The sequence below is a fragment of the Zingiber officinale genome, chromosome 10A, assembly GCF_018446385.1.
Source record: "Zingiber officinale cultivar Zhangliang chromosome 10A, Zo_v1.1, whole genome shotgun sequence".
Taxonomy (NCBI): domain Eukaryota; kingdom Viridiplantae; phylum Streptophyta; class Magnoliopsida; order Zingiberales; family Zingiberaceae; genus Zingiber; species Zingiber officinale.
Window position 1 is genome coordinate 35448737 of NC_056004.1, and position 15567 is coordinate 35464303.

At 39.8% G+C, this 15567-nt stretch overlaps 1 protein-coding gene across 1 annotated transcript; it reads left to right on the plus strand.

Moving 5' to 3' along the window:
- The first annotated feature begins 5635 nt into the window (after positions 1-5635).
- On the plus strand, positions 5636-7363 carry LOC122027600 (WUSCHEL-related homeobox 11-like). Its single transcript, XM_042586594.1, has 3 exons — positions 5636-6504; positions 6771-6946; positions 7049-7363. The coding sequence occupies exons 1-3, from the start codon at positions 5919-5921 to the stop codon at positions 7064-7066; spliced, it is 780 nt and encodes a 259-aa protein (XP_042442528.1). The 5' UTR covers positions 5636-5918; the 3' UTR covers positions 7067-7363.
- The last annotated feature ends 8204 nt before the right edge of the window (positions 7364-15567 follow it).

A 15567-nucleotide genomic window follows, 5' to 3' on the forward strand; every position in this document is an offset into this window, starting at 1 on the left:
TATTTTATTTTGATGTATGCCATAACATTATCATGCATTAGTTTAATTCCTTGTAATTAAGGACAAATGACATTTAACAACACTTATTAACAAGTGACATTCTAGGTGGATGTCTAATATCTCTAAAGTGCCTAGATAGATATGCATGATCCCTAGTTTAGGGCAAAACCAAAATCTACATCTCACAAAGACTATAAGGTGACTTGTATGTGTTTTAGTGCACATTAGATACAAGTGAGATGTTAGGATGATGAACAAAGCTCGAGATGTTGATTTAGTGCATTCTTTTGAGTTTTTAGGTTCATCAAAACACATAGTTATGTGTTTTCCCATCATTGGGAAAGCTAATGTATAAGTCATGTGCATTATGCCCAAGGAATATGATGGGATATTGGTTTGAAAATATTTTAAAAAATTGCTTTTGGAAAACCATGGTGAAGGCTATCTTTTGATAGTAATTACCATTGAATAGTTAGACACAAACTTGAAGAAAACGTTAAAGTTTTAGTAAGTTTTCAAGCTTGTGTCAATCTTTGAAAATATGATGTATTTTCATAGAAAACTATTTTTCCATGATTAAGTATGCCCTAAATAATGTCTACACGAAATTTTATGATTTTTGGATTTTTGTAGAATTTTCTAGGGGTTTCTGAAGTTGACTGAAATGGAATTTCAGCAACTATCAGAGCTTCGATCGATCCATGGATCGATTGGAGTGCCTGAATCGATCCGTGGATCGATTCAGAAGGCAAGTCTCCCGCGAGCAGAAGCTCGTTGGATCGATCAACCGATCGATTCAGGTAGTCTGAATCGATCAGTGGATCGATTCAGAAAGGTTCAATCGATTGGAACCCAACTCCAATCGATCCAAGTTGCTGATTTTGGCTGGGAAAGCCTGATTTCAGCATCTTTGAATCTCTTTGAGTCTAGGTAACCATTCCAAACCCCTAAAATATATTTGTATACATACAAATGGTGTTTTCATGTGAAAACAAGGATGGATTGGTTAAGGAAGGCTTCATTGAAGTTTAGGTTGAGGTTTGTTTCAAATTTTGAGTATTTGAACCTCAAAACTTCTAAATTTGGGTTTCCTAAAGGTTTAGGGATTCCAAGTCATTGTTGGTGCAATGACAGAAGTTACCACCATGTCTTTAGGGGGATGGACTCTTTAAAGACATGAAAAATTATTTTTCATGAACCTTGGAAGGTGGTTAACCTTCTTTAAAGAAAATGCTCATGTATGAGCTTTTGAACTTGAAATGGGGAGTGGATATCCTCATTATTTCAAGTAGGAACTCAAGTGGTTAGAAAATGCTCAAGGTTGGGTATTTGTCTACATTGAGGGAGAAGTTAAGGATAAATGAAGGGTATGGGACCTTCATTATCGTGTTGATCACAACGAGCGATGTTGTGAACAACGTTGAGCAACTCTTCAGGGGGAGAATCGTCAACAAATGGATTTGTTGATGTGTACCCAAAATTAGGGCATGGGTTGATGTGTGCCCAAAGATGGGTTGATGTGTGCCAATAGGGGAGAATGAAAGGACCTGTGATTGGGTGTAAGTTAGGCTTTCATTACCTAGAGGGAGTGTGCCCTCTTAGGGGGAGAATGAAGAGCTTAATTTATGTGTTCATTACCTAGTGGCATGAAAATTGAGGCTATAGGATTAGCCTAACTTACATGTGGTATTGTAAGTGTTATTGTGGTATTGTCAAACATCAAAAAGGGGGAGATTGTTGGTGCAACATCCCTCAGATCAACGTTGACCTGGTTGACCAAGCTGAGTCTTGGTTTGAGTTTAGATGTTTGACAATAAGAAATTGATTGAAAAAAAGTCAAGTAGGTCAAGGTTGACCGGATACTTGACTGGGAAGTCCTAACTGGGATGTTAGGTAGAATGGAAGTCCTGGTGAGTGAAGCCAGGCAGAAGGAAAGTCCTAGTGAGTGAAGCTAGGCAGATTGAAAACCCTAGTGAGTGAAGCTAGGTGAAAGTCCTGGTGAGTGAAGCCAGGTGAAAGCCCTAGTGAGTGAAGCTAGGTGAAAGTCCTGGTGAGTGAAGCCAGGCAAGGGAAAATCCAGATGGATCAAGGATGATCGGACATCTGGTGTTGGGAAGTCCAAGTAGGTCAAAGGATTGACTGGATACTTGGCACGAGGAAATACAGATAGGTCAAAGGGATTGACAAGACATCTGGTGGAAGTCCAAGTAGGTCAAGGAAGTGACCAAATACTTGACATGAATAGAAAAGTCCAAGTGGGTCAAAGGGATTAACCAGACACTTGGTGGGAAGTCCTAGCAGGTCAAAGGAGTGACCAGATGCTAGGCATGATGTACCAACAGGTCAAGGTTGACCGGATGTTGGTTTGAGAGGCTTGGGACTTGGTTTTGGGCAAAAACCAAGTACTGGATCGATCAGTGGATCAATCCAGGATCTGGATCGATCAGTGGATCGATCCAGGCCTTTCCTAGCGAACAGAAAGCCTCTGGATCGATCAGTGGATCGATCCAGATGTCCCAATCGATCAGTGAATCGATTGGGACGCTGCTGCTTCGCGCGATAAGCGCTGGATCGATCCGTAGATCGATCCAGGCATTTTTCCAGAGCACAGAGGCGCTCTGGATCGATCCGTGGATCGATCCAAAGCCTCCCCGATCGATTGGGAACATTCGAATCGATCGGGATCCGACCGTTGGCGTCGATAAAGGCCGCAGGCGCACGATTCCTTCGGCATCTCTTCGCAGATTCATCTCAGATCTCTCGCCAGCTTCTCCACAGCACTCACAAAGCTCAGATCGCCAGTTCTTGAAGGATCTTGGAAGGTTTCCAAGTCAAGGGGCGGATCAAAGCAAAGAAGAGAAGCTAGGGTTAGGGTTTGTACTCATTGTAAGCCTGTAAGCTTGTATTTCTTGTATCCTTTCCCTCTCTTCTTGTGTTGAGTCTTGTAGGGCTTCTCCGCCCTTGGTAGTTACCATAAAGGAGAGTTTTACTTAGTGGAGGGTGTGTGTGTTGGTGTGGATCCTTGGATTAGTCACCTCTTGTGAGGTGGATACCAAGTAAACCAACCGTGTTAGCGTTGTGTGATTGTTTCTTTGTATTTCCGCTACACATCTTTGAAGGAACAAGCAACGCCGACCACCGAGCGAACGCGACGAGCTATTCCCCCCCCCCCCCCCCCCTCTCTAGCTACTTTTGGTCCTAACATTGTGGACCAGCGGGAGGTGCAAATCCAAGACTCGGATTGCACTAAACCAAGTTGACTCTTATGAAAGCACAACTTACCCACGTCGAATGTCAAACTAGTCGGGGTAAAATTTATCCAAGCGAATGAACCAATATTTTGCTACTGAATTTTTTTATTTGCTGCTCAAACGTAATGGATGCATTAATCAATGATTAATGGAGAATTCATAACCACCTATTTGAAACGGTCATTATTGATGACCAAGCTGCTGGAGGCAATGAATGACCATTACTCTGCCATTCAATGTACCGAAGGCATGGAGCATATGTAAGAGGCGGGCATGACCTTGAGAGTATATGGATGCAATAGGAAAAAGAGAATCCTCCAACTTTGTTTTGTGGTTTTCTTCTCTATTGTGTACTCGCTTGGTAGGTCTATCCATGATAACGTTCAGGTACTCTCTCAGTTCGTTATGAACAATTAGTATTTGATTGTTGATGTGATCTTTCCATTTTATCCTGAGAAACATACATCCATCATAACTTCAAAGCACTGCTGGAGCCCCCAGGGCGTAGCGCAGACGGTGGGCGCATGGTATCTCTGGCGTAATGGCCAGGGGTCGATTCTCAGGAACTGACGACCTGGGGTTTACCCCGCCATGCGCCTATGGCTTGTGTACCTGCATGAACCTCCCTCCATATCCGTGGAGCCGGCACTAGGGGGGCCGCTAAGGTAGCGGATCTACCTTTTCAAAACACTGCTGGAGGGGGACGAATCTGTTTTAAGGAAACTACATCAAACGTAGACGTCAATATCTTCTTCTTTGTGTCTCGACAGATATTTCGACCACATGTCTCGATAGACATCTTGGCCTCATGTCTCGATAGATATTTCGACCTCGTGTCTTGATAGATATCTCGACAAACATCTCAGCCTTATGTCTCGGCCAAATCTTCCAAGCAACCCAACCATCCAAGCATCTCATTCTTCCTTATTTGGCAGTCTCATATTATCAATTCAGGTCCGTCTAAAGTTAAATTTTGAGTTTATTTTAATTCGGTAACTATTCCTTTAATTTCTGGCTACCTTGTCAAACATTTATACTGTATATATAAAAATAATAATAAGAATAATAATATAGGTATATAAATTTATAGTTTTATTTTCATTATTTTCCAATTTTTTATATATATTTATATTTATTTTTTTTTCTATTTCCAAATTTTTAGGATATTTTAATATATATATATATATATATTAAAAAAATTTATCTCGTGAGATTAGGCCGACGCGGTCCAACGTCAACCGAACAAAGGTCAGTGCCAGGTGGCAAATATGACAACCGTCCTGTGTATATATAAAAAAGTACAGAATTTCCTATCTGCACAGTAGTTTGTTTAAAGAAAGCCAGGGATTACAAAAACTAATCAAAATCTAGTAAAATTATTGCGATAAAAAATGATAGGTCTAATGAAGTTTTCTCATCTCATGCCAACATGCTTCATTGTTTCTACTAATCACGACTTTGGCCCTCTGGACTACTGTGCAACGGCAAATAACTTTTATTGTTAATCAAATATTCATGGTCTATTCCTAACTACGCCAGATTAATGTCTTTAAGTGGAAAAACAATCCTTAAATGTTGACTGCAAATGACATGTATGTAGTTCGCATCTTTAAATTGAACTAGTAACTGGTGGCCGATGAAAAATTTTAATGGAGCCGAATCTATCATCTCTTTCTTTCATATTTTTTATACTAATTAATCACGGGTGCAAAAGACGATAATATTCACACCAAATGTTGATCACTTATTGTGGGTCACAAGGTAAGATAAAGGAAGATAAATTAATTAATTACTGAGTGTCCCCCTAGGTAAGAGGATTATTTGCCATCGTCATAGCTAAAATTCTTATCCATTGATATAAATCTACCATTTAAATACCAACTCAGTTGGATTAGGGATTAGGGGCGGCTCTTTCATACTATTCACGACTTTGTATATCCTTTCGGCCTTTCCCATTTTAATTTAATGCCTATATATTAATTCTCGGCACGAGCATGCATGGCTAGCAGCTGTACAGTCGTTGATTACACCTAAAATGGGATTGAACTGAAATCAAAAGACAAAGAGAAGAGAAGAGAGGAGATGAGAAGAGCGAGTTAGCTCCGCAGTCTCCGCGATGTCGGCTGGTGCATGCATGTGACTGTGAACAAGAAGGCAGATCAGACCGACCTGGCCACCAACCCTCTCCTCCCTTCTCCCTCCTCCCTCCTCCCTCCTCCCTCCTCCTCCATCTCCATGTGTCCAAGCTTTGGATTTTACCTTCCTCTCTGCCTTCTACGTCAGCCCTAATATATCCTACACACATATAGCTATTTAATTTATACTTCTTTGACCATCGGCACGGATGCTTCTTCCCCTTTTCCATCTAAATATATCTCCTCCCTCTCATAAACCAAACATCACAATTCACATGGCCCTCTTATTTACTTAACGTACGCTGCTTTCAATTAATTAAACAGGAAACCCCCACCAGGACCGGGAGAGGAGGAGACAAGCCTTTTTTGCGTAGTATGCTTTTGGCTAGCTCATCGATAGAGCTAATCAGTTACTGTGCAGTGCAGAGCAGAGCTTGCCTTATTTATGCCCGGTGACTAGAGTTCACTTGCACTAAACTCCTTCCACATGCACCTTCCGCTGGCCGGTCTCTCCCTTAGTTGATAGGTAGCCATGGATGGCCGGACCCCAGATGGGAAGAAGGATGACCCGGAGGCCGCGGAGCCGGCCGTCCGCTCCCGGTGGACGCCGAAGCCCGAGCAGATCCTGATACTCGAGTCCATTTTCAACAGCGGCATGGTCAACCCGCCCAAGGAGGAGACGGCCAGGATCCGCCGCCTTCTGGAGAAGTTCGGCGCCGTGGGCGACGCCAACGTCTTCTACTGGTTCCAGAACCGGCGGTCGCGGTCTCGCCGCCGACAGCGGCAGCTGCAGGCCGGCCTCGCTGCGGCGGTTGGGACGAGCCCGCAGGATCAGCTTTTGTTCTCCTCCTCCTCCTCGATCTCCAGCGCGTCGTCGGCGAATGATATCTTTGCGTCGTCCTCTTCCAGTGGCTTCTTTCCTTATGCACCTTCTTCTTCTTCTTTGCCGTCGTCGTCGTCGTCGTCATCTTCTCCGTATTGCTATGTGGGTGATGAAAGAGGAGATGATCTTTTCTCGATCTCTAGCCACATGGGATTCCCTCAGAGGAGAGACCAGGATATGAATCCTTTTGAGTGCTCTTCTCACGCCGCACCTCAGTTGCTATATCAACCTTCCGGTTAGTAGTATTCATTACTGATGCGTCAGATGAATTCGACGTGATACTGAATGCAAGCTTTTCTATAGCTCCTTCTTAAGATTAATTCAGATCAAAGCTTTAATACTGCTTTCAATTTCATAATTAATTACTCGAAAACATGAGTTAGATTAAAAATTAAAAAATTACACATCTTGAGCTCCTTCACTTTATTCTTTCAGTATTGGGTTTAACTACTGAATTTTATACAAACACTATCTATCAATTAACGCCATCAACTGCTGTAGGAACAATCACAGTGTTCGTTAATGGAATCCTCTCAGAGGTGCCGAGGGGGTCGTTCAACATGAGATCCATGTTTGGTTATAATGTGATGCTTGTCCAATCCTCTGGAGAAGTTGTTCCAGTAGACGAGTATGGTTTCCTAATGCAGAGCTTGGAGATGGGTGAAAGTTACTTCTTGGTCGGATTTCTCTTAATTCTAGATCTTTACAATTCACATTAAGATGATCAAGCTTAATTGGCTTCACTCTGACACTTTGTTTATTATACTTTAATTATGCAGGTTTGTTCATCCACTTAATTACTACAAGCTGCATGATGAGTTAAAGATGTGCTGACTAGCTAAGAGAGCCAATAGCATGTTCACTACTTGTACGATCACTTGAAAGCAGAGACAGCTGAAGATTATATAGAATATATATATATCTGCATTATGTTTATCATATGGTTGAAGCTTTTTAAATATTTGCATGGGCACCAGCAAACAAACTTAATTTGAGAGTTTGAGTAGGCCTAGCTGAATGCTGTCATTTCATGTTCAAATTAGATATTCTATATTGTTGTAATCCTGCACTAATATTGTTCTTATAATTAAGTGGTTGTTGTCATAATCAATGAATTTTTGACTCATAAGACCCGAACAAGTTTATATATAGTGAAATTCTGTTACATTAGATACTAATTCTGATGCTTTAGAAACTTCTATTCTTGCAATGCAATGTTGGTTCAGTTTTTCTACAGCAAAATGACAAAATAGTCTTCTTGATCGAGTTTGCTTTTCTATGGAGTATGGACGAACACAACCCATACTTTCTTTTGGTGAAATAACAGGCCCATTTCAGAGAACCTGTATCATGACATAATTTCTCGAGAGAATCATTTTTCTACTATAATATTATATTGGTAATAAATTTGTACTGTATAAAAATGTATTTTATAATTTGTCATGATTTAGAATACTTTATCATAAATCCACTTTAACATTTAGCGATGAGAACCAAGCTACACAAAAGGAATCAAATGCGATGACTTCTCCATGACACAACATTATACACATCGCTAAAAGTGCTGATTGCATTTGTGAAATAACAAAAGATTTTTTTTTTTTTTTCCTTTCAACCTTCTTTGATTTCCCTAACCTCCTCAATTTAAGTGATTTCTCCCTTCCATTGATTAATCGTTTTAGTTTCTTTGGTTTCCCTCTCCTCGACAACGTAACCTTTATAAGCTGGTTTCCACGGTGGGTTTGCTATCATCCTCTCTAAGTGGGTATTTTATCTCGCACGAAATTAAGGTTGCAGCAGCTTCTTTAATATTGCCAAAGTGATATGAGAAAACTGCTTTAATAATGCGCACCTTTTTGTTTTTTTGTTTTTTTTGGTAATCCAGATATCCGGCCCAATTCTTGCTATAGAAATTTTTCACCAAGATAAATTAAGAAATGCTCATTGAATCTCATCCAAGCTGCCAGCTTTTTTAGATTTATCGTCCCACTAGAGAAAAATTCTTGAAGCTTAACCATGCACAATAATCCGAGGGCCTCTAATAATGCACTCTTGATCAAAAGTGTAATGGCTAACTAGAATTATGTTGTGTTGAGTAACTTTCTTACATGTTCTACAAGGGTATCAGCCACCATCACAATATCTAAATTTTACTAATTTAATATTAATCTAAATAATTTTTACGATGTAAAATATTATAAAAGTCAAATTTAAAGTTTATATTAGTTTGATAGTTTTGTTAATTAAATTGTATATTTTATTTTAACGGGATAGTCAAAAAGTTGTATCTTTTTTATTTATTATCAAAAGAATTCATCTCTTCTTACCTTATTTTTATTTTTAAAAAATATAATAACTGCTAAAATATGCTATACTATGAATACTTTAACTCTCGTAATGCAAATAAAACTATTTTATAGTAGTTATAATTTACTATTATTACAATATGAATATTTCATCTTTTATAAACACTAATGAATATTATGGTGTAGTAACTATGAATCATACTTGTTAGATGATAAATATTTCATTTTTATTTAACAAAAATTAATATTATATTGTATGGTAGCTACTATAATTATATATTAACTATGATCTCGTAGCTTGATATAATAATACTAAAAATAAGGATATTTTTGAAAATAAAAATGAGTTGGAATATTATTTTAATAAAAAAAATAAAAAAGAAATACCTTTTTGATTATTTCAATTAAAAAAATACTCTTTTAATTTTTACCCTCAATAATTAACATATATATTTTTGACATCATATGGCTCATAGTTGAACATAATTGAAATAACCATGCACTCGAAGTCAAGCATAATCCTTAAACTATTCATATTGAATAATGTTATTTCAATAACTCAGGAAAGTGTCAAATATTGTCACATAAAATTTTTAAAAATCCTTGCCCATTTAGCGATTCTTCGTATATCCTTCCAAAATAATGACATTAAATGATGGTTGCACTGTGTGATAGAGTTGTTTGACATTTCGCCTTCCCCTAGACTTCGACCTTGAACATAGAGTTGTTTGACATTTATTCAACTTCTCTTTCAATTAGAACCTATCGCGAACCCCCAAGTGTCTAATCTACTTGTCTATCCTTTTCTTAGACAATGTGATGGATTATAAGATATCTTCAAATGACATGGTTTCTCCATGATATAACACATAACTTCCTCTGAAATTTGTGTATGAAGAAGGTAAAAAATATGTCAAATGTCATCACTTGGTCTTCTTCATCATGTTTGAATGCTCTTAGACACTTACCAAGCTAAATCTTGATGAGTGTAATATTCTACTAAAAACTTCCAATAAGGCTTTTCGGCTTTTGCAATAAATTAGCATCTTACAGTCATAGAACAAGAACTCCAGACTGCTTGAGGCTCATGACAAGCCAATAGGGAGTCCTCATTCAATGGAACAATAACACTCTAGAAGCATTGTATCCAACAGAAGTGGCAGTCAACAACATGAGACTTTATCCTACCAAAGAGCTTCAACACCTTATGAAGTTTCAGTTCTAAAATTTCCAAGTGAAATTAAAGCTATGCTTCATAATCAAGGCTTACACTGGTAGCAGTGACAAAAAAAAAACAAATGATTACAGACCAAAATGGTTTAATGAAAAATATTCACAGCCTTCTATAAGAACCCTTTGGGTGTTGTAGTTTCCAAGGAGGAAGTTATTACTTATTAGGCCAAAATTAGCATATTGGAGAACGATGACAGCTGAAGTTGCATCTCAATTACACCCATGGAAACAAAGATACCTAAGCACTGGAGGAAGGCTAACTCTCATTTACAGTGCTTTGACTCACCAAGTGATTTATCCTGCGACTGTCTATCTGCTTCCTATTGTTTTAGGTGTCACAGAAACATGGACCATTTGCACCAACCCTATTTCACTCGGGGATTTGTTCATCATAAATTTACAAAAGCATAATCAGTCTCTAGTCTCTACTGATGCATGATAGTGGTGTTCTGCTGCAGCACAGTGAAGCAGGAACAGCCCTTTCTTGGCCCGAACTCCTAGCCTAGAAAGTCACAACCAACAAGCATATCTCTCAAATCAAGCAAGACAAACAATGATCCTATTTGTGAAAAGGCCTAAATTGGGGACTGGAGTTTCTATAGACCAGTGAAGAGACCATTTTAAGCAATGATTATTCTGGACTATTTGCTGCTAGCTAGAAGGAACGACAACCTCTCAGTAAGATCAACTTGGGCTTGGCCGACCTGGGATTAGATCTGGAACAGTCTCGGGAAATTCAGGAGCTTGACAATTTCAGAGATAGACTATGCAGATCTCTAATGCACACAAACTCAGTGGATATATAATTCATCAAAAGAAATAACTCCAACCTTAACTCAGCAATGGAGCCATAACTGCTAATGGCCAATCCAATGCTACTTAAAAACTGTTGAATAAGTATGAATGGAGAAAGAGGTGGAAGAGAAGAAGCTCCATTGTGAATGAGACTTTAATCTCACATTAAGAGTTTTACTTTTGTTGATTTATATTGATTCACATACATTGAGGTTGTGAACAAATACATGGGGAGAGGCTTTCTCTCATGCGTGGGTGCGCAGGGAGGATGCAAATCCAGGGCCCGGATTTGCACTGAACCAAGTTGACTTGTGTGCGAGCGCGACCTGCGCACACGAATGCCGGACAGGTCGGGGTAAAAATTTACCCAAGTGGAACAACCAACATTTGCCCTTGAAACAGACGTCCCTTGTAAGCCTCGAAACACAACCGGAGGTAGACGAATCTGTTTCAAGGAAACTGCGTCTCACAGGCCTCGGTCAGCTCGCCCGGTGGGTCTCTTTGTTCGCCCGGCCGATTTCTCTACCGCTCTGGTCTTCCACACTACAGCTCTAGTCTGCTGCTCTGGTCTGCAGACCTGCCCTGCCGCTCTGCAGACTAATCCTGATCTTCCGCTCTACTGACCTGATCTTCCGCTCTGCAGACCTGGTCTTTCGCTCTGTACTTTACAGAAACCAACCCCTGCTGGCAGTCTGAGATTATCTGCTCAGGTCTTTTCAACATATAAGTGAATTTAAATTCGATATATTTAAATTCAACTAATACCCCGTAAAATCTCCAACAACATATTATTTGTGTCCAACGAAAACCAATCCACAAAACAAAATTCAATTATTCACGCATCAGGATAAAGAGATTTTTTTTTTAAATGTGAGAAAGGAGCTCATTTATCTTTCCTTTTCCAGTGTGAATCCATAAATACATCCACTATCAATATGATAGTCAAATACATGACAATCTACTACTTATGGTACTGGGAATGCTACAGAAGTTCGTGCAGGACTCCTTACTGCATATTTAAGTCAATCCATGCTGAAGCTGACACAACATTTAAGGACAGAAACAGTGGAGCAAACCCCACAATTGCATGACTTAAAGGGATGATTGAAGAGTTGTGAGGGTGTATGTAAATTCAGATAGCCTTTAAATCTGTCCCTTTGATTTCAGAAGGACAAGCTTATGAGGCCAAATTAGATGCACCAGTTTTGTTCAAATTAATATTTTCCCCTGTTTCACATTTGATGCACACTGATGGTCCCAATTCCTATGCTCCCTCTGCCTTTGACAATGCCACAGTACCCCGCGGTGTTACCATGAGTTCATTTTCTTAATAAACAGTGCTGCATGCAGGCAGATGTTGATGGCATAGCAGCAATTGTCATGATCCACTACTCTCCACAGCAGTATCAAAACAATTGGGTTCATTAAGGTTCAAGTAACTAGGAGGACAATTTGAATTTGGATTCATTAAAAACCATGTTGGGACTAATTTATCACACCTTGGCCATGCTTAATGTCAAACTTAAGCCTCTAGCTTTGTCGATTCTAGTACGTAGAGGTGTAGAAGTTTAGCTATCAATGATTCTTGGAAATGAAAATTTGGAAGAGATGGACAAGGGCAGTTTGTTAGCTAACCACTAAGCCAATCTTGAATCAAGTGAATCAAATAGGGACATGCAAAAGAGTTGTGGGGGAAAATATTGATAAGGACCAAGGCTTGTCTTGGTTGTGGAGTTTGGGGCAAATCAAGGCAATGGTTGATTCCTTTTGCCCCCATGAATAGCTAAACCCCACTTATAAAGGTTCTCAAAGGAACGCTCAATCACTTCTTTTATTTGGATGCTAGTACTCTGCCTTCTTGTTTCAAGTGTCAGTGCCTGTGTTCTTTTGTATTATTTTACTGTAAAATTATTCAGCTTATGAATCTACGGATAGCACTAACTCCAAAGAAGAAAGAAGGGTAGAAGTGGAGCATTGAGTTCATGAAGTAAAACGAAGAACAATGGATTATAACAGATGAAAAGGCAGTCAAATCCCTCTTATCCAAATCAATGACTTGGCCTAATTTTCTATCAACTATTGATCGACGAATTAAATTTGTTCACTTGCTGAACTAATACAATATTTATGAATTTAAGAAATGGACGGTCCATAATAGTTAGGGAGGATGATGGAGAAAGGTATCAAATTATGCGAGTGATGAAGAAGAATGTCTTCTGACGGTGAACTTTGCGGTGTGCTTGCCCGAGTTAAATGCAACAGATATAACCAATAAATGTTTCAGAATATATAATAATTAATATTTATTTCATCTATGTTCGATGAGCATGATGGATAACAATACAACCCCTTCATTTGAATAATATAGCACACATATAATGTTTGAAAGAGATCGATAAACAGTATAACATTTTAAAGTTTGATATGTACTTTTAATTTTAAATAGATAAATATTATCTTAGCGAAAATAACCTACTGTTGGATATTTATGGGATATTAGATAAATTTAAATACACCGAATTAAATTTATTTATCTGTCAAATGGCATGAGTTGATAATTACAAACTGTCAGCAGGGGCTAATATCTATCAAGTGTCGAATGAAGGTTGCGGTCGAGCGGGCTAGCTCTCGAGCAAGCTTAAGACTGGTCGAGCGTAGTGACCGAGCAAGCTTATAATCGGTCGGGTGAGCAGAGAGACCGAGCGAGTTTAAGGTCGAACGGGCAGCTTAGCCGACCGAGCTTGGCGATTGACTGCCGAGCAAGATCAAGGTTGATTGGACAGATAGATCGAGCGAAGAAGCCAAGTGGTCGGTCGGGCAGAGCAACAGAGCGAAAGGGCGAGCGAACTGGAGGCCGACCGGGCGAAGAAGCCGAGCGAGCTGGAGGCCGACCGGACGAAGAGGTCGAGCGAGCTGGAGGTTGGCCGGGCAAAGAGGCCGAGCGAGCTAACCGACCGAGCAAGTTATAGGCAGGTCGGGCGAAGACTAGAAAGCGACCGGACAAGCACGCTTCTGAGCAACCAGGCCAGTGAACAGCTGAGCGAAGCGACCGGTCTAGAGTTGAGCGAACCGATACCTACGATAAACCCAGTTTCCTTGAAACACCCATCTCCTGCTGTGCTTCGAAGCTTTCTCGGAATGTTTGTTTCCCAGGATATAACACCATGATTCCATCAAGCACTAGTAGTCACGGCGAACTAAGTGGTACCCAAATTATCACGGGCACTCAGCTGTGCAAAAGTTGCACAACAGAAGAGGAGAAAACGTAGACGGAGAGCTTCTGCTGCTTTTCTATGTGCGTAATCTTTTGCCTATGACCGCAACCTCCTTATATAGGAGCTTAGACCAATGGCAGCGTTAATGATCATTTAATGATCAATATTTGTCAGCTGTGTAACACCAACGTTTCACTCGGCTGCATTAATTTTTCTTTAATGCATCCATTTCACTAGGCTGCATTAATCTTTCTTTAATGCATCTGTTACACAAGCAGCAAAAAGGTTTACATGGCAAAATATTGATTGTTTCGCTTGGGCAAATTTTGCCCCAACTAGTCAGGCATTCAACACGTGCAAGTCATGCCCGCACACGAGTCAACATGGTTCAGTGCAATCCAGACCCCTGGATTTGCACCCCCCCCTGTACACCCATGCGTGAGAGAGAGTCTCTCTCTATGCATTTGTTCACATCCTCAATGTATGTGAATCAATATAAACCAACCTATTTGCCTTGGAGCTCCCCATGTGGGACTAAAGTCTCATTCACAATGGAGCTCCATGCCTCTTCCACCTCTTCTCCATTCACAAATCTCCAACAATCCCCCACATGAATAGAGATAGGGTATGTGATAGCATTCAACAATTGAGTTCAGTATTGGACAGGTAGGTTTTACCCTTTGAACCTTCCCTTTGAAAATCTATTTGCTTACTGGCTGATAGTAGACCCGATGTCCTTAAACTATTTTGTTGTCTGTGTAAGCACTGACATATCTCACCCAGAACTCTTCCTGATACAACTCAGTTCTCATGAGTGTATTTATTCTTGACCATAAACATGCCTGATTCTGTGAGAAGCTTTAAGAATTGTGCCTCCAATTCTCTTCGAAACGACCCCACTTCTTTCTCACATAGGTGATCCTTTAAGAGTATTTCACATTACTCTTCTTGGATCATTAAAAGTCATGTTCTTAACCTCCATCCTTTACTGATTCATTGGGTCGTTCCCCTACAGTGTGTCTAGTCAGTGTAAATTAGTTGTCCTTTTGAACCTAGTTCTTAGGATATCCAGTCAGCATAGGTTGGGTGCCCTCTGCACTGAACGCTGACAATGGCATTAAGCTCATTCCACGTGATGAGCTTGCAACTAACTCTCTGTTTAACCCTTTGGTTAGCGGATCTGCTAGGTTATCTTTTGACTTCACATAGTCAACAGTGATACTCCCGTTGAGAGTAGTTGTCTAATGGTATTTGTCTATGACGTATATGTCTAGACTTACCATTATACAGATGGCTCTATGTCTGACCAATTGATGATTGACTATCGCAATGTATGCAAATTGTTGGCACAGGTTTCGGCCATCTTGGAATATCTTTGAAGAATTGTCGTAGTCATTCAACCTCTTCACCATATTTGTCAAAAGCTATAAACTCAGATTCCATCGTGGATCTGGTTATTACGGTTTGCTTAGAAGATTTCTAGGAAATGACTGCACCTTCTAGAGTGAATACATATCCACTCGTAGACTTAGATTCTTTTATATTAGATATCCAACTTACATCATTGTATCCTTCGATCACAGCAGGATATTTCGTATAGTACAGACCATATTCACGAGTATACCTTAAGTACCTCAGTACTCTTGTTATCTCTTTCCAGTGCTCAACACTGGGATCACTTGTGTATCTACTCAGTTTACTTACTACGTAGGCCAAGTCTAGTCGTGTACAACTCATTAGGTATATCAG

Bases quoted from the DNA above. Each gene is read 5' to 3' on its own strand.
- LOC122027600 (XM_042586594.1), top strand. From the start codon at position 5,919: ATGGATGGCCGGACCCCAGATGGGAAGAAGGATGACCCGGAGGCCGCG. The intron at 6,505-6,770 runs GTTAGTAGTATT...CAACTGCTGTAG, and splicing joins GTTGCTATATCAACCTTCCG to GAACAATCACAGTGTTCGTT.